The sequence below is a fragment of the Macaca mulatta genome, chromosome 10 (assembly GCF_049350105.2).
Source record: "Macaca mulatta isolate MMU2019108-1 chromosome 10, T2T-MMU8v2.0, whole genome shotgun sequence".
Lineage (NCBI taxonomy): Eukaryota > Metazoa > Chordata > Mammalia > Primates > Cercopithecidae > Macaca > Macaca mulatta.
In genome coordinates, this window is record NC_133415.1 from 64,508,066 (window position 1) to 64,527,465 (window position 19,400).

A 19,400-nucleotide genomic window follows, 5' to 3' on the forward strand; every position below is an offset into this window, starting at 1 on the left:
CTTTAGGTAGTATGTACCTAAAAAGCGGCGAGGCTAGGGTTTGAACCCAGGAAGTCTAACTCTAAAAACCCACTCTCCTCACTATGCCGTGTAAACCCTCTGATAGTGGGGGAGAAGGAGGAAAGGTAGTTCCGAGCAAAGTTGCGACCTGGACGTTGCTCTCAAGAGGTTGATCTGGTGTTGGTAGAGCTAAATTTTGATTGGAAGAGAATAGACTGAATCCAAGCAGGTCAATTAGTCAAAAAGTGACCATAGTCTGATCCAGCATAGAAGAGATGAAGATAATATGAGAGCTAACATTTCCTTGTGCTTATTGCGAGCGGGGCACTGGATTAAACATGTTACACACTTTATTGTCTTTATCTCCGTGAGGTAGGTGCTAGCCTCATCCATATACACAGATGGAGACATTGAGGTCCAGAATATTAGGGATCACACAGGCGGTAAATGGCATAGCCAGGGCTTGCACTCTTGACCTCCACACTAATCCTGGGAAGTGGTGGGAGGGCCAACAGGACTTGTGAAGTCCAAAATCAGAGCCAGCACTGGCGGAAATGCACTGAAGAGAACAAGCGTGCTTTGGGACCAGTCAAGATGCTTGCTCTTCATGGCTCAGCGGGTAGGAAGGGAAACATGCAGGCTGAATAGAAAGAAAAGCTGTCGGGGAGAGGGGCAGCAGGGTGACACAGCACACCTGCGGAGGGCGTGACCATTCCAGGTGGAATGTCGAAGCTGGGTAGCTGGATGAGAGGCAGGGCATCCTCTTCCACTCCCCTACCTCCAAGTTGATTCAGAAGAACTGCAGAAACTCAAGGAGAATCTGCCAGAGCCACCTGCCTCAGGAGACTCCCAGAGGACCCTCATGCGGCATCCGAATCTTCACTGCACAGCCGTGCCTGTGGGATGTGGGGTTGGGGAGAAGACTTAGGGGGAGTGTGCAGGCCAAGAGCTTCAGCTGAAGCCCAGAGGTGGGCACAGGTGCAAGTCTACCCCTCTTTTCGTGGCCCAGCTGGGTGGAACCTGGTGTGTGTTGTCACAGGCACTGTTGGTGCCCATCCTCGTCCTCGGCCACTCACTTTCTGAGTATGCTAACCCCACGACGTCCATTTGTGCAAGGGCTTTGGTGGGGCTGACTGGAAATGCTATGAGTCTGGGACCCGCAAGTAGCCCTGGACAGACAATAGACGGGAGCTGGTGGATAAATGCCCCTCCTCCCCTGCCCTGCCTGGGATCATCAGCTGTGGATGTTCTCCATGACCTGCCAGTTCCCCAGTAAGATGAAGCTCCAGCCTCCTTCTCCCCAGCGGTCGCTGGCTCTCCCACAGACCCTCGGGGCTGCCTTCCTTCTCTGCCTCACGCCCCATAGTGGGCTTCCTGGGACCACCTTCCAAACGAAGTCCCTGCCCTGGCCTCCTTGTCTGAGGGTTGGCTTCCGGGGGAGTCAGCCTGAGACAGCTGTCTTGGCTCCCATAGCTCTTCTGGTGTGGGTCCTCAGGAGGAAGTGACTCTCAAGACACTGACTACAGAACATACTGCATATCCAGGTTCCTGGGACAGGGCAGCTTCTCTGCTGTAAGATCAGGATTCTTGTTAAGCTTCAAACCCCTATCTGGAGTCTCTACTATATAAGGGGGGCTGGCTCAAGAGAGAAAGAGGAAGGATGGTATAAAAACAAAGCTCCCACTTTGTTTATGCTGAAGTCTCAAGTCATGATAAGCAGCAGGTCTTGTTCTGCAGTTTTCCCAGGTACAAAATTGTCAGAAAACTATTGACAAAGAGACAAAACCATTGAACACCAACATGGAGTCTGTCCTGATAAATTAGAGCAATTGGTTGGCTATTTTATCCAGATCGATTTGCTGAATATTTGCTAAGACCAGTTCTTTAAGTTATGACATATGATCATTCCAAATAGTAGTACCTCATTATTTACTTAGCTTTTGTACTTATGTTTTTCAGAGGAAAAAAATACTCCTGTAAATCGTAGATATAGTCAACACATAACTGTGTTATGCAGATCTGTGACTGCTGCAACGTCAGCCCAGAAGAATAAATAAATAAAGCTTATTTACTGTAAAAATAAATATATAAAAAGGAAATAACATGAAGTGGGGGACAGGTGGATCGAGTAATAAACAAATAAGATGAAGAGGAGCATACAGCAGGCTGCATGTATCTAATCTCCACATGTAAACATTTGGTATCTAAGCAATGTGCATAAGCTCTCTATTGCAGGGCAGGGATGAGCTAAAACACAAAATTATGTCTCCCCTACCACCATTTGGCGCCACCATAAAATCAAATTGGAAACTGTCTACTTCAAAGCTCATTCCCCAAACATCTTTCTATCTTGCCCAGGCTCAAGACATTAACCAAACTGGTTGCAAATCAACCAGGATTGTTGATGTCCTGATTCTGTATATCCTGAAGTCTTCGTGGGTTTTGCATAATAATAATGGTAGGTGACATCTATGGAGGCTGTGCCTCAGAAGCAGCTCCATTTCAGTACATGTCATTTAATTTGGACCCCAGGAAGTTCCAGGAGAGGAGCAGGGAAGTGAGTCAGGGCAGGAAGAGCAGCTAATAAAGGCGTGTTACCAAGTGGGGCACTGGGACAGGCAGGGAGGGCTTATTCCTTTGGGGGTACTTTGGGGGGCAGGCTAGAACATGCGTTTCCATTAGCCCAGCTGAAGCAAGAGGGAACAGGCATTTATCCACCACCAATCCCCTGTCTGTCTGAGGCCTTCTACTGGGGGATGCTGATTTCCTGGCACTTCTTGCCTGTCTAGTATTCAGGTAGAATAGGATACGGGGGTCCAGAAAACGCCCAGAGTTGCAGGGCTGGAGCTTGAAAGTTGGGTGGGCATGCACAGGTAGCAAGAACTAAGAGGGGGGACAGGTAGGGTATGGTCTACTAAGTGCCAGACACTCTGCCAAGAGCTTCATCCACCTGTTTTCAGGTGTTCCTCAAGGCAGCCTGATGAGGTGGGTGCTGTGTTTATCTCCAGTGACAGATGAGGAAACTGAGGCTCAGGAAGGCAAAACAGCTTTCCCATGGCTACACGCTAAAGTGGAAAATTCAGGACTACAACTCATGGGTTTCACTGCAAGGGCATATGCTCTAAACCGTCATGCTTTATATCCAGCTCAGGTCCTAGGGTATCAACCCACCAGCAAGCCGTGGGGCCTGTGGGGCTGAATGATTAGACCCGGGCCTTCTGAATTAAGTCTCATGACCAAGGGGATGAGGCAGTGATTTAAATCACTGATGTATGGAAACATAATTTACTCTCTTTGTGCTAATCCTCTCTGGACACCAGTTTTAGCTTTGTGTTGACACTGACAAATTAAGGACATGTTCAGCACTTTTCCAAGAGTAAACAGCAAATTCCACAAGCTATTCTAATGATTTTTCTCTTCCAGAATAAAATCCCTTAACTAAACACGTCTGCCCTAAAAGTGAGTTGTTGCTGGGACCTTTCTGACCAGATCATGTAGGTTCCCTGAAATTTTAAACCCCCCCGGTTTAAATGTACTCCTATTTTATTTTTAATGCCATGGTAAATGAATTTGTTTTCTTAATTTCTTTTGAAGATAGTTTGTTTTTAGTGTACAGAAATGCTACCGATTTTTGTATGTTGATTTTGTACCCTGCACCTTTATATTGAATTTGTTCATCAGTTCTAACAGTCTTTTGGCAGCGTTTTTAAGGGTTTCCACATACAAGATCATGTCATTAGTAGACAATTTCACTTCCCCTTTCCTATTTTATAGTTAATAATAAAATGTTTTTCAAAATTGCTAAAATAGATTTTAAATGTTTTCATCACAAGTAAATAAGAATGTGAGGTGATAAATATATTAATTAGCCTGATCTGCTTATTCTACAACGTAATTGCAACATCACATTATACCCCCAAAATATATATGATTATTGTTTTTCAGTAAAAAACAAAAACAAACAAACAAAACAACAACAACAACAAAAAAAACACTGCAGGAGCAGCCTCTCCTGGAGCCCTGGGCACGGCGGGAATACCAGTTGCAGAGAGGCCTCCTGCACCACCCCGTCCTGTTGCTCACAAGGAGGGCAGCTGCATCTGAAAGGATTGGGCTCTGGCCCTGTGAAAGGAGGTGCTTTGTGGTGGGGTCGGCAAGCACAGCTGAGCTGCCTTTGGTGGCGTTTGCGGGGGAAGAGACGGTGAAGATCGAAAACCGAAACACTGACTGAGCACCTACCATGCGTTCCCACTTTACTGATGTGGATATTGAGGTCAGGAGAAGTTCTGGGACTTGTTCCAAAGCAGGAAGCTGGTTGGTCATATACATGTTTTTCTGACTTTTAACTTGGGTGTCCTTCCTCCTTACCAGAACATCTCATCCTGCCCTCGTTTTGGTAAGCCCACTGGCCTGGCAGTGCCTTCTATACATCCTGCTTATTTGGATGGCTAAAGCCAGGCCAGCCCTTGAGAGGACTGAGTAAAGCAGCAGTGTCTCTTTGCTAACAACCTTTTCTCCAGCCACCTCTGCTTCTTGATTTCAAGTTGATGACATAAACGAGGAAGGGAAGATGCTGAATTAGAATTCATCGCTAGGCCTTCTAGGGTGATTCCTAGCCACATGTGGCTATCTACACTTACGTTAATTAAAAAAAAAAAAAAAGTTAGCTCCTCATTCACACTAGCCACATTTCAAGTGCTCAACAGCTCCTATGGCCAGTGGCTACCATGTTAGACAGCACAAATCTAGACTATTGGACAGCTGGGGAAGGTCTGATAGACAGTGATGGAAAAGTTGAGTCTTAGGGCCAAAAAAGTGAAAAGACATCCTTGAAAGACCAAAAAAAAAAAAAAAAAATACCCCTGGGAGTGAGGTGGAAAGTGAGCTTAAATATAAAAAATGCTGGAAGAGATGGCGGCTGGGGATGGGGCCTTCTGCACCTCCTGCTGGGACCCTGGTCTTCTGTCCCCTAAGAACTGGCTACTGCATCATTATTCTCTGGCTCTGAACAAAAGCAATCTGGGCCCGGGAAAGTGCATCCAGGGAAATCATTCTTTCAGCTATTAAAATTAAACAGCAGAAATAACTGGAAGGCCTTCAGACCCCAGGAAACGACATCCATTTGGTGAGGCTCCTTCCAGAAAGAAGAGCTTCCTGCCCCTCTCCTCCCCCAGGCCTGAAAGAGGAGCAGTTGGCTGGGAGGAAGAGGCCCCTTTCCACTTGGAACCTGGACTCTCCCAGGAGGTGTCCCAGCCTCAGGCTCCTTCAAGAACACATCCACATCAGTCTCCACTCTTGCTGAGGAGGGGAGGGTGGAGTTGAGAGCTGAGACTCCTCTCCCTCCAGGCCTCCTAAGGAAACCTGTGTGATTCAGTCACACTGACTGGTTAAGACCTGAACCAGGGCGAGTCAACCCATAGGGGACGGTCACCCCATGGCCAGGCAGGAAAAGTATGAGCTGGGCCAATAATTAGAGACTTCTGGGGACTATAAATTAGGAAACTGACCAGTGCAGGGAGGTACTGAAGAAGTAGGGCAGGTGCACAAAAGATGACACCAGCTAGAGCCAGGGCCAGAGTGGAGGCAGAGACACACTTCTTCTGAGAGAACAGGGATTGTGTGGGAAGGGAGGGAGGCAAGGAGGGAAGGAGGGAAGGAGAGCATGGTCCAGGTCACCGAGGTACTCTGCTGGGCTAGGAATACCACTAAATCCAGAAATAGACAATGGACCTGAAAACCACAAAGCCAGAGGGAGGAGAAGATGTGACTAGCCTCCCTCCTTCCCCAGTACTCCAATCACTTTCATCACTTCTGTACCAAAGGCCACCCTCCAATGCTAATCAGCTTCCTCCGCAGTTTTGGGGAGCAAGGAGGTCACCACGGGATCATGAGACAGAAAGCACGTTCTTAAGTTTAAAAGCTTATCTAGGAATAAGAGAGAATTTGGATGTAAGTTCATAAGTGAGATTCCCCAATTCCCAGACCAGATAAAACTCCCTGGGTCCAGGGGCGGAAGAAAGAAGTGTGGACAGGTGTTGAGGTGGGGGACAGGGGGAGACCACCAATCTTGAGATCATGCCCTGGACACCCTCACCATGGGGACACCAAAAGGAGTGATGTTAACGGTCCTCTTCCTCATTGTTGGAGAATCTCCACTTGTAGGGAGCGCCAGCTTGAGGGCTCAGCTCAGCACAAGAATCCTGCTTGGATTCTTGGATTCCGGAATGACCCGCGCTGTAGAGAGCCTATCTCCTTTAATACACACGAGCCCCTAATGGGCACTGGACATAGGAGTGTGAAGATGGAGATGTGCACAAGGGAGTCCCTACCACTAAACAGAAGGGGCCTAAGGCAGATGACCAGGGACCTCCCACGTGGCCAGAACATCCCTTTTGCTGCTCTGAGCAGCCTGAGGAGGTCCAGATGGCAGCAACCCCAACAGCTCAGTGGAGGGAAACGTCCCTTCTGCCTGAATTCCCAAGTTTCCTATGGGACATCTCGGGGCATGCCTAGGATTTAGAAACTGAAGATGCACATCAAAAATATTCTCCTTGATATGTCTTTCCCCAGCACATCTATGACAGGTCTGGGTTGCTGGACTAATTAGCAGCCCTCCTACCAAACAGACTCACTTAACAAGAGCTTGCCTTGGTATGGGATACAGAATCATTTTCAAATGTGTGACACCTTCTACTCTCATACACACAGGCATATAGAAATATCTGCCTGCCAGAAGAGAAGAATGACATTAAAAATCGGAAAGCAAGGCTCAAAGCTTAGGAAGAAGACTTCTGAAAGCTGGCAGGGCATGCAGAGAGTATTTATTCCTGCTGTGGAGTCTGATCTCTTAAAAGATAGACAGCCACCCACACCAACTTCAAGAAAGAATTCCAAATATTGATTATTTAAAACCTCTTACTGGAAGGGAAATGTGTAGCTTGGCTTATCATCTCTAAGATTCAGCTATTTGTGTCATGGGGATAATGAGCAAAATTTCACAAGATCTTGATAAATCACAAACAAACTACAATTCTAGAAAATTATTCACAGCCTTCTTCCTTTATTTGGGGCAGGCTCGATGAATCTATAGGGTGCAAATTTCCTCACAGACAGGAAATCCTGCTTTTAGTGTTTCAATGTTATAAGAGATCAGATATAAAGCGAGTTCTAAGACAAGTGTTTTCTTGGGGTTATCTTTTGTTGAAAAAGTTGTCAAGATCATGAATTTCCCCACTACATGACAAACAGCCAGAAGGAACAGAAACCTTTTTAAAAAGTGCACTCTCAGGCTCAGGATTTTTGAAATACACAGAACATGAAAGATCCAAGGGAACATTCAGAAAGTTGAACGATTCAGCTGTTCGATTCTACAAAGCACACACAAAACAGGGAAGTATCTACGAGGAAAAAAAAAAAAAAAAAGAATGCAAGCTTTGTCATTCAAGGTTTAAAAGAGTGTATCAAGGGGTCAGAACCATCTGTGTCCCCAGAGCTCTACCCAAACTGAGGCTGAAGGCTGCAAGCCTCAGGAGCAAAGCAAACTCGTGGGACCCAAGTGAAAAGGGGCAGGTTGAGTGTAGGTGCCAATGCTGAGTGTGATCAGGTTTCGGATCAAACTCGAGCAGCAAGGACTAGGCCCTCTGCTCCGGATCCATGACTAAGAGCAGTGAACCCCAGGAAAAGGCAGCCCTATGGCTTTCTCTCAGGGGAAGCCTGGGGTGGCAGGACACCCCGCGGGGACTCTCCAGCAGAAGGCCATCACTCCCCTGCCTGGATAAGGCAGTCCCAGCTCGTCAGGAGCCTAGAAACAGTCTCCTGGGGATGTTCTGTCCTCCACATTCCCTCCTGGATATTACCCAGGGCCCCTGGGACTCTGGGATCACCTGCCCAAACGGCCCTGAGCCTTTTTCTATGTCCTGCCTGGGTCTTTATCAACTGACTGTAGGGCAGATGACTCTGGGTCACTTCTGGTGAAGCCTGAGCTAATGCAGCACTAACCCTAGGCAAGGAGGGACGGTGAGGTCAAGAATCTCCCACCACTCCAACGCAGCAGCTAAATCACGTGTGGTGCCTCCCATGTGAGATCCCGCTGGTCTCTCCACGCTACATTCGCTCACTCTCCACCACCCACACCCTTGGTTTGTGCTCTCTCTAGACTCCCTGACTCTCACCTCTCTGTGTCTCTGACCATGAGGTTTCCCATTCCTGTGTGGAGTCCCTTTTCTCCATGCTCCTTTGGAATCTGCCTGCCCACTCTTCAAGAACAGCACCACCCGACCTTGCTGACACTGAGGTGCCTCCTCTAAGCTCCCACAGCACAGCAGGCTGTATAGACCCTCGTTAGCATTTAGTGCATGGCAGGTGCCGATCATAAGTGGTTCTCTTCACAAGACAGCAGGTTCCTTCAGAGCGAGGCCATGTCCTGAGCATCTAGAAGGACTCAGAAATGCTTTCTAGATGGCCAAGTGCAGGAAGTCTGTATTTCGCTTCTTGCAGCTTTGACCCGTGCATTCATTTGTTTCCTGCTGGCCAATCAAATGCCAGATGTTACTCTTCCAGCAGTCCTCACATCCAGTGATGTTTGTTTAACAGTTTCTGAGTATCCTAAATGTGCCGCACAACATGGAAGGTAAAGGGGATAGAAGGAATAATTTACTCTTGCCCTGAACAAAAAGTGACTGTGCAACTCCAGGCATTCAATGACTGGACACAGTACGAAGGGGCTTCTTTCTTGGGGCTTACATTCTGGTGGTGGGGGCTTATGTTCTAGTGGATAGGATAACAAGATTTGGTCTTGGGCCTTGGGGATGGCACCAGCAGGTCCACCCTAACATTTGTCTCTGCCCTGCTGCTCTGCCCACTTGGCATCACACTGGACTATAGTCATGTATGTTGTGTGTTGAAACTTGCCCCACTTGGGTCTCTTCCCTCCAAGAGGTGGAGCCAGGGAGGAGACGTGCACAGGCCTTGGCAGCAGGCTCACGGCTATTTGGGTGGAGAATTCTGGGCTTCTGTGTGCTTGGAACATAATCTTGAAGGGGTGGGCACTACTCTTGGTCCATGAACTCCTTGCCCTGTGGATTCTAAAGTGTAGAGCCCAGGACAGGGGCTAACAGTGGCACTGGATTCCAGTGATTACAAAGTGCTAACCTGTAGGCTCATGCCCACTCTTAGGGAAGTGTTTAAGGAGGATAGTATGCATTTGTGCCCAAGTTGCCTTTATGTCAGCCTGGAAATGTACTACCACAGACAGCAGAAACCTTCCTGGGTATCCTGGGCTCATGAAGAGCAAGAAAAATGAACCTCGTCCACCTCCAGTTGATGACTCAGTGAGTCCAGAGGGGAGGTGGAGGTGGGGAGAAAGGGCCATGCAGCTGCAGGCGACAACATCTCTTCGGGAGGCCGAAAGCACGCAGTGTTTGGGTCCAGAGTGGAAATCTCATATCTCAGATGTCAAAGCATCAGGATGCTAATGTCTGCCAGAGATTTCCGGATCCAACTCAGTGCCTGGGGCTCCTCAGCCTTGTGACAGGGTAGCCTCCTTGGTGCCGAAGGTGACATCCATATTAATGGCTCAGTGCACGCAACTTCCCTGAAAGGCAGGGAGGGCTGGGCGGTTGCAAAGGCTCTCCTTACTCATTTGGTACTTTTAGAGAATGTCCTTGTAGAAAAGAGACTTTTCATGCTCCCTTTTTGGGGAGTGGGAGACCAGTTGAAGAGTTGATTGATTTTACCCAGAAAAGGAGTCAAGATGGAGGTGGCCTGTGAGTCTTAAGAGGTCAAGTGTCCTCCCGGAAGTGACATATAGAGTAAGGCCGGCAGAAGTGGGCTTCAAGCCCATGTCTTCTCTGACTCCAGAGCCCAGGCTGTGCCTGCTGACCTGCTCCAGCTGTGGGTTGAAAGCAAGGTCTCTAACCCCTCCGTTGAATCACAGTGGGCTGCGACTGTAACGGTGGAAATTACACCGTGGGACTTCAAGGTTCAGTCACCCTCCCTTTCTGAGCTCTCTGGACTGCCTGAGGCTGCCATACTGTAGAGGTCACTGTAGGTGTTCTTCTCAATAGCCACAGCTGAGCCAGTCCCTCAGCCATCCCACTCCACATACCAGGCATGGGAGAGAGAAATCCTTTAGGACCAGTGGCCCAGCCACGGCTATGGGAGTCGGTCCATCTGAGGCCCTGGATTCCGTGGAGCAGCATTCCCACCCTGCTCCTTCTGAGCACTCACCACAAACAACCCAAAGCAAAATGACACAGTGACGGGGCATGCCACTATACGTGGGGAGTTCGCTCCACAGCAGTAAATAACTAGAATGGAATTCAGGGGAGAGGAAATTCTGGGGGAGAGTGAACGCCGCAGAGATGGGGGAGCAGTAATGTACCTAGTCCAGAACGTGGCTCAGAGATTTCTTGTTGGACAGCTGTCCACTCCTTAGACATTGTCACATGCATACCTTCCCCCAAACCCTCCAAATGGGGACAAGGGGACCACAGACTTTAGAGCCACTGGCTCTGTGGCAGAAGATGCTAGGGCAGTGGTGGACAGTAAGAGGCCAGATGGGAAGAGAACAAGCTTTTCTTGTTCGCCTTCTGTGTCAGACATGGTGCCAGTTGACATTACATAGAATCCACTCAGTGGGCAAATGTTCTGTCCCTACCACGTGCCAAGAAGGGGTCTGGGAATGAAGTCGTGTACAAAACCAAGTCCCTGTTCTCAGGGGCTTACGTGTGAGTGAGGGTGAAAAGTTGAAAAGCAAATAACTATGCAATGGCAGGTAGCATGGAGGAAAACAAAGCAGGGTAAGAGGAAATACGGCGGCATTTCAGAAAGGCTGGTTAGGAAAGGGCTCCCCCAAGAGGGTGGTGTTTGAGCAGAGAGTAGGGTTAAGTCATGGAGACTGGGGCTGTTTCACTTTAGAGCTCGCACTCTGGGCACTAACCTGAAGGGAAAGTGCATAACAGATGGCTCCACCTTCGAAAGCTGCAGTCTTTCGTCTCCATTTGGTGATGGCCCCCTATAGGGCTCGGAGGACCCCCACCAGGCGTGTGAACAGGAGGGCAGAGAGACTCCACTGGGGGCCTCAGGTGCCTCACCCCACACCCCTAGGCCTGGCCTGTGGACCCTCCGGGCAGAGGCACAGAGGGGTACTTACACAGAGCACATGGAGGACCACCGCGCCTTGTCTTCTATCCTCGTTGGTGAAGATGTCATTGGGGAATTCATGCAGGGCTAAAGAACAGAGAAAGAAAATCGTCTCAGCACAGGTGACCACATTTTCAGTGCTGTAGGTCTGGGACAGCATTACCAGCCCCTTTTTAGAGTCTTGGTTTTAACATGGGGTCCATGAACTTGGATGAGAAAAAAACCCTACATCTTTAGGTTCACAAAACCAACCAGAATTGAGTGTTTCCTTCAGATAAGAACATGGGCAACCAACCACAGTGTGTTAGCAGAACCTGGGACTCGGCCCCACAGATATTTTCATAACACATCATACCATCATACTTGTGCAGCTCTCACCCACTGCTTCAATCTTATGGTGGTTGTTAGGTCACCACCTGCAACTTAAAAGTGTTAATGAGGAAGCACGTAAACTACCATGTTGAAAATTTGTTTTCTAATATTTTGACAGCTTCATTTCCACACAGTCAGTCTCCATGTGTAACCTTATGTACTTTGCTGCATGCACGCATTGAAAACTGCTTTTCTGAGCAGGGGCTGTAGGCTTCATTGGATCATCAAAGGAGTCTGTGGCTCAGACAGATTTGAGGCCCCTGCTCTAAGTGGGTCTTCATTTTGCTCCTTTTCCACTTTGCCTGACCTGGCTTAGCGTGTGGGCCCCGTGTGCTATTAGAACAACCCCCTCCCTGCTCCCTCCCACTGCTCCCCTTTCTAAGTTGACCTCCATTTGTGGCTGGACTGGAATGCCAACCACAGGGATGTTCATGCCTTCTCAATGTTCCGAAACCTCTCTGCCATGAGATGAAAACCGGAGTCCGTGAACTGACCAAGAAGGTCCTCCACCACTAACCGGGCCTCCTGTCCCTTCCTCTCATAAAATCCAATCAACCTTCTGGGCTAGGTTCTCACATCTCCTCTCCTTTATGAAGCCTCCTGTGGTCCCTCAGATAGGAATCCATGGCTCCTTTGCTGGAGGATGTGCCCATCAGGCACGGTAGGAGCAGCACACAGTACCCCGACCCACAGCCCCACATGGGCAGACATCACTGGCTGTTGAAAGAAGTCTCTTCCTCTGAGCTTGATGAGGTCTCCAAGTCTTTCTCTAGTGAGTTCTTAGAGAAATCACCACCATTTGATGGGGAGGATGTGCTAGATGATAGTTGTTTGCCTCTTGTCTTATTTTGGATTCCCCTAAAAGCAGACCCTCCGACAAGGATGTGGAGGTATGTGGTTTATCTGGGAGGTGACTCCAGGATGCACTGTGCATGAGAGAGGCAATGCAGCCAGGAAGGGGAGAAGAGACAAAGACAGTGGTGCTAAGGAGTGAGTGGATGACCTCTGAGACACCCAGGCCCAATTCTGCTGGCGACCCCTGGCTTGCCCAGAGGATTTGTGCAAGACACAAGCCATCGGTCACTGCTCGAAAAGGCTCTGCTCTCTGCATCCAAGGCAGCATTGCTTAAGGCATTGTGCAGGTCTTGGGTTGGAGCCACATGAGGTGTTTGGGCCAAAGGATACATTTAGTATATAAAGCAAGGCTCACCTTCCAATGTACAGCAAGTGGGGGAGAGTTAAAAATACTACATTATATACTTGAAACTTGCAAAGAGGGTGGATCTAAATCTTGTCACCACACACACACACAAACACACACACACACATAAATGGTAACTATGTAGAGGTAATGGATATGTTAATGAACTGAAATGCGGTTAACATTTCACAATGCATCTGCATATCAAAATCTCGAGTTGTATACCTTAAGCATATACAATTTTTATATGTCAATAATATCTCAATAAAGTTGTTTTTTGTTTTTAAAAAGCAAGATCCACCTGTATGTCCAGCTAATCACACTCTCTAGTTTTGTATGGTCCTTTAAACAAAGGAGACAAGAAAAGACAGGAATGTCAAGATTATGCAAGGATTTTTCTAAGCGGAAGTTGCCCTAAACAGGCTGCACGGAGCCCCTCTGACCAATGAATAAATAAACTGGGAGAAGCCTCGAGGAGTTTCCCTTGGGGACCAAAATGAAGCTACGATCTGGAAATTAATGTGGGGGTAGAGGGATGACAACAGTGAGCATTTATTGAGCACCTGCTCCTGGCAAGCCCTGTACCTTGCACTTTGCCCCTGTGATCCCATCTTATCCTCACAAACAGGTTATTATTTCAATTCTGTAGGTGAGGAACCCAAGGGGAAGACAGATGGGACAACATGCTTGGGTTCCATGGCTGGAAAGTGGGAATAGGGCTGCACACCCGGCAAACCCAGGGCTGGGGACGCCCCTCACACATGCCACCCCCCTCCTGCATGGATCTGCAATTTCATTCTGCCCTCTGACCTCTTCCTTCCGTGATCTCCTCCCAAAGGATTTGATCTGATCTACATTCAGCTGCCACACGCCTGGAGGGGAAGCAATGGGCTTTTTTTTTTCTTTGCATTTTTTCAGTGTAGCTGCCACAGGGCGTTTTGGCACTCCCCAGTCCTAGGGTTCAAAGGTCACCTCTCCTATTGTTCTCCTAGTCCCAGAGCTGGAAGCTATAGATGGGATGCTGAGTTAATTTATCAATCACAACAGCCATCACCCACGGGAAACAAGGGCAGTGCCAAGCAGAAGAATCACACGTGGAAACCGCTTGAGGTCCCCAATTATCAATGAGGGGTAGAGGGGGTACAGGTATGTGGCATCCAGTTACCTCTTTACTTCCTGCCTCACAAGCTTCCTCCGTGATCAATAACAAGGGACGGAGGAAGCATAGGAAGGAAGTGAAAGGCACCCCATGAGCATCATCTGCATCTGCACTGGGTTCTCTCAACCCAGCTCCGTTCTCCTGCCTCACTGCCACCCCATGCATGAGGCCACCAAGGGCCAGGGAGCGCACCTATTCCACCAAGAGCACCACGTCAGTAAGTGACAGGCTTGGGTTCTGAATCCAGGCATTCTGATTTTCAGTTCTCTGTAATATGAACATCAATTGGCTGAATGAAGCAACATGGATACACAGATCCCACTGGGCCTGGCTCTCTGGTGGAGGTGGTTTCTTGTCAGGGGTCTCCACGCCAGCCCACATGGTGGCCCCAGCTGGGCCCCTGGGGAAGACACACTGGAGGCTTAGCCCTGGATGGGGCAGGACCCAAAGGGCCCTGTGCTGGCTCAGGGCAGTCCACCTAGAAGCTGCCCAAAGTTCTGGCCGGGCAGGGGTGAGCCAAGGAGAAACCACAGGAGCTTCTTCAGGGTCCTTCTTCCTTGGAGGCTCAGCAACCCTCTCTTCCCTCCCTTCAGGGAGTGGGCAGCTTACCAGTGACCTGATCTTGGTCTGCTCTCCAGGGCCTGCTCTCTGATCCATGCCCAGTTGGGAGCTCCTCTATCAAAAGTGCGCCCCCCGTCAGCAGTCATAGCTGGCCATGAGGAAGTGTGTGAAAATTCTCCATGGGGCAATGAGAGCCTCCAGTCTGGCACACCCAGTGGCAGAGCCTGTGAACGGAGCGGCCGGCACTGTGGGCCTCCTCACTGAGTTGAATGTGGGTGGAAGGGTGGGGAAGGCAGAGGACAGTCAGTCTAAGGGTATTGAATCACCGTTCTTCAAGAATAATAAAAAGTCTTATTTGGTGGCCAATAGCAATGTGGAAAGAATGACTAGGTTAAATACTCACCTAACAGACTTCACCTGACATCCAACCACTCTGACTACTTTTTCATTACAGCTCCTCTCAGGAAACACATATCAGGAAAATCACGAAATTAGAAAAATGGTTTCAAAGGACTCATTCACAACTTACAAAGAATACTACATGTATTTTATTTTCCCTTTTATACATGCATTATCGTTTGAAAAAAAAGTCACAAGGAGAGATTTCATCTAAAAATTGAGCTAAGCCCTCTTCTCCTGCCCTGCAAGAAGTGAGTCTTCCCTCATAGGTTTCAAATGCCCATGCCTTAGACTGGGGCCCTCAAGAGCAGACCCTGAGAGAAAGATTTGAATGACAGCAGTTTGTTTGGGAGGTGATCCCAGGAAGCATCGGGAGCAGGGTGGAGAGATGAGGCAGGGAGGGGAAGGGGCTGGCAGAGTGGCCTCAAGCTTGCTGGGAGACAGAGGGAAGCAGGTCTCAGAGTTGTCTACTGCCGGGTCAGCAGTAGGGTGGGGGGCTCCGTCCACTGATGCCTGCCTGTCACTGTTTAGGGCTGTCCCAAAGGCACTAACCCTTCAATACTTCTGCTGAGCCCTGCACTGGCCAAGCCAAGCATGCTTCCAGGGCTAGAGAAGGCCCTAGAAAGAGTCACAGGTGATATATCAAGAAACCATCCACATGTCTGGGTGTAGGAATGCCTGTGTCTGCCCTAGCCTGATACAACAGAATACCGTAGACTTGGGGGCTTAACCAACAGACATTTATCTCTCACAGCTCTGGAGGCTAGAAGTCTGAGATAAAGGTGCCAGCATGGTTGGGTTCTGGTGAGGGCTGTCTTCCGGCTGGCAGAGGCCACCTTCTTCTTGCAGTGCACTATCTACATGTCATAGTACGAATAAGCTCTGGTCTCTTCCTTCTCTTATTTGGACACTAATCCCAACATCGGGGTCCCACTCTTATACTTTTATCTGACCCTAATGAACTCCCAAAGGTCCCATCTCCAAATACCATCATTTTGGGGGTTAGGGCTTCAACATATGAATCTGGGAAGTGGAAACAAACACTCAGTCCACAGCATCTCCTAAGCCTCCTTTGCATAAGAAGTGAAGAGGAGATGCAAGGTATCTTATGTCCAGGAAAGGACAGACCATAACTTATATACACATAATTAGCTTCAGCACACAGCAGTGGGGCATGGGGTGGAGGTGGCAGAAGGGAGTCCCTCTGTACAAGCATAAAATCAGGATAAACTGTTATTAAGACTTGCATTCTGAATCTAGCAATGGTAGGACCCCAACGTTAAGACTTAGGGTTGTAACATGTTCTTATATTACATAACCAATTCCACCATGTTAGAAGCTTCTTTGACTAATTTGCAAAGGGCATTCATTGCCAGATGACCCTGTAGAACAGAATGTAAATCAGGAAGAATCCTAGTCTAGAGACCCACTGGCAAAGCAGCTTCGTTTAGGGAGGCCATAAGACTTCTCATTGATCTCTGTCAGCTCCTATGTGTGTGTTACGTACACAGCCTACTATTAACATCGCTGTTTCACTCAGTGTTGCCTTGCTGTGGTTCTAAAATAATTTGGTGTTGCAGTGTTTAGTCTTCCTAAGGAAGGGATCAGCCTGGAGTCAAGAAAAGTGTCCTCAATTGGGAATCTGGAAATCTGAGGCTCAATGCCAACCTGCCCAAAGTGTGGCTTTGGTCACCTGTCATTTCATCTCTCTGGGCCTCAATTTGCCTTTTGACCAACTGAAAAATGGCCTCTGAGGATCCTCCTTCCCATTCCCTCTGGTCCAAACACAGCACACTGCAGTGCACACAGCAGATGCCTGATAAGTCTCAGTGGGGTTCAAGAAAAGAGCCGCAACAGCAGCTGTGCTTGCCTCCTGGAGACTGCAACAGCCCTCCAGTTGGTGACCCACTCCAGTGCCTTGTAGGTGTGGGTAGGGCATGCGCTTTTCTGAATAGCTGCAGCTTTCCAAGAAAAGTATGCAGACAGTGTGGTGCACTGGACTGGAAGGCTCTGCCAAGGGCTTCTTGGCCTCAGTTGCTTCACTTCTAGAACAAGAGGTAAGACAATGTGGGGCCTCTAGTGCCTCCCACAGCTGATGGCTGGTGCTGATGCCACCCTCTCCAGGTGTGTGTCCTTGTGCCAAATCCAAAAGTCCTCAGCGCGTTTTTTAAAGATTGAGCTAGGATGCTTGTTGAATTTGGGAACTAACATTTTCCTTGGGTGATCAGTTAGATTTTGCATAAGATCCCACAGTGGGGAATCAGGCTCAGGTCCAGATCTTCTGTGCCACACGGGGCCTCATTTCCTTCATTTGTAGATGGGTGTGTTGATGTCATCCCTGCAGGGTTGTTATGAAGAGTGTAGATAGTGAATGTGAAATACCTACCGCCGTGCTTCTTGGGGTCACATATCATTATTCTAAATTATAACAACGACATGCTGGCCTGGTGTGGGTAGAGGGCACATTCATCTCTGGCCTTGATGTTGAAATCCACATGTTGCCAGTTCCTTCCTTCCTTGCATTGGCATCTGTTTCTCTGGATGGTGGTTAGTCCATGACAGCTGCATAAATGCATGTGCCTCTAGGCAGGTGCTTCCGGTACTCAGCCTGTTGGGGCCACGTGGCCCACGTGGCCTGTTAAGAGCAGCTACCTATGCAGGGAGAACGGAGCAGCCTCATCCAGCTGAGAGTCATTCCCCAAATACCTTCAAGGTCCTCAAAGTCTCTTTCTGCTCCTCTCTTTCATCCCCCAATTTTCCTTTCAGTGCATCTGGCCAGCCCTGGGGGCCTGCAGAAACAAGCAGTGCTGTTCCCATGGAAACCACAGGGACCTGAGTGGAGTGGATTCCCCTTACCAAGGCAACAGCAATCAGCTTCCCTGCTTCTCCCTCCTGGCTGCTTTCATGAGGCCCGAGTTTGATGAGTCTAAATGGAGGTTTGCAGAGGCAGAGAGTCTTTTCTCCTTTGCTTGAAAAAAATGCAGCAGGAACATTCATGACATCTTTAGACATACTCATCACATGTTGATCTAATGGAGCAGCCCAAAATGAAGATCAACACATCCTAAAAAGCCTGGCTCCCTTAACATGTCTGAGCAAAAGGAACGTGGGCTGCTGCAGCCATCAGAATACCAGTCTGCCATCCCAGTGACCTTCTCTTGACAAAATACCCAATGCAGCTTGATGGATTAGTCTGTCAGGAATTGCACCAAAAAATGGCGGTCTGGATGCTACCCAGCTTCCCCCTGCAGTGATGAGTGGCTTCAAGCTTCTGTTTCAGATGCTTTCATCTGTCTTAGTAAAGCCTGTTGCTCCCATTTTTCCTGGGGCATTGTAAAAACTTTGTTTTCCGGGTGCGGTACCTCCTCTGCCTCTCACAAAACCTTCCCTGCCTTTCTTTCTGTGGCCCCATCACATTGTCTCAGTGCTCATCAAATTATTTCCAACCACACTGTAGGCATTTGCTTGTCCATGTGTACCATGGACTCAGTGGCACCATGAGCTCAGTTCCCTGAGGACAGGAGCCCTGTCGTTTCTCTCTCTGTCATCAGCACCCACCAGGCTGGGATACATGAAAGAGGACAACAAATACCAAGTGTGACTGAATGCAGAGGGCCTTTCTCTCAGGAGGTGGTTTTGTATAAACACAAGACAGACTTATTGGCTGAGAAATGGCGTTGTGAGGGATAGCTCAGTCAAACTCCCAACTACTAGATCCCAACTCTGGTGGCAATGAGGGCTGTTCACACATACCCCATTTCTCATTGTTCCAGAGACCTAGGAGGAGTACTGCTACATCCCTTTCAAAGTTAGGTTAAGGCCATGCAGCTTGCTTTGATTAGTGAAATGTGAGCAAAGTGATGTGGACTGCATGTGGCTTTCAAACCAGTGCCTGGCTCACCATTTTGCATTTTCTTGTCTCAGCATTTCTTGAAAAATACATCAAGATGCAATGTGCATCTCCCATCAGCCTGGATCCCTGAGTGACTGATACCAGAATCCCCAACCCCCCCGATACATGCATTTTGTACATGTAGCATGAGTAAAAATAACATTGTTGTATTTGGTAGCCACTGATCTTTGGGGGCTGTTTGTTACCCAGCATATCCTAACTCCTTGTGAGAAATGCATATGGTCCTTGCTCCTTGGCATCTCTACAGCCTTTTGCATGTCAGGTCTTGCCTTGCAGCAATTTTTGGTTGTTTTCTCTCTTCTCCAATAGACTGGGGGAGGGAGGTTAAGGTTGTAGGATATTTATTCTTCTCTGCAGCCCTGGTATCTAACAAAATGTCTGGCACACAAATCACTTAAGTGTTGGTTGAGGCAATTAACACATCTGTCATAACTAAAAGGCCACTGAACAAAATTATCCACAAAAGAATCTGTGTGAAAGTACATAAATGCATAACTTTATTTTCTAAATATTTAGTCTTTGGAAATGTTTTGGAGACATTCAATGCATGCTTACATTCAACGAGGTCAAGCAAACCTCAGGCAGGCATGGGAGAAGGCATCTGGCAACAGGAGGTGCTGGGTGTTCCAGGGACCCAGTCTGTTCTAAGATCA

The 19,400-nt window shown here is 48.4% G+C and overlaps 1 protein-coding gene across 4 annotated transcripts in view; it reads right to left on the reverse strand.

The window, feature by feature from the left end:
* The window catches only part of SLC24A3 (solute carrier family 24 member 3), a 503,439-nt gene that overhangs the window by 196,081 nt on the left and 287,958 nt on the right, over nucleotides 1-19,400 (reverse strand). For all 4 annotated transcript variants that reach the window (XM_077951123.1, XM_077951122.1, XM_015149569.3 and 1 more), the window contains exon 3: nucleotides 11,153-11,229. In XM_077951123.1, coding sequence (XP_077807249.1) covers nucleotides 11,153-11,229 — 77 coding nt within the window. The remainder of the gene's footprint in view (nucleotides 1-11,152; nucleotides 11,230-19,400) is intronic.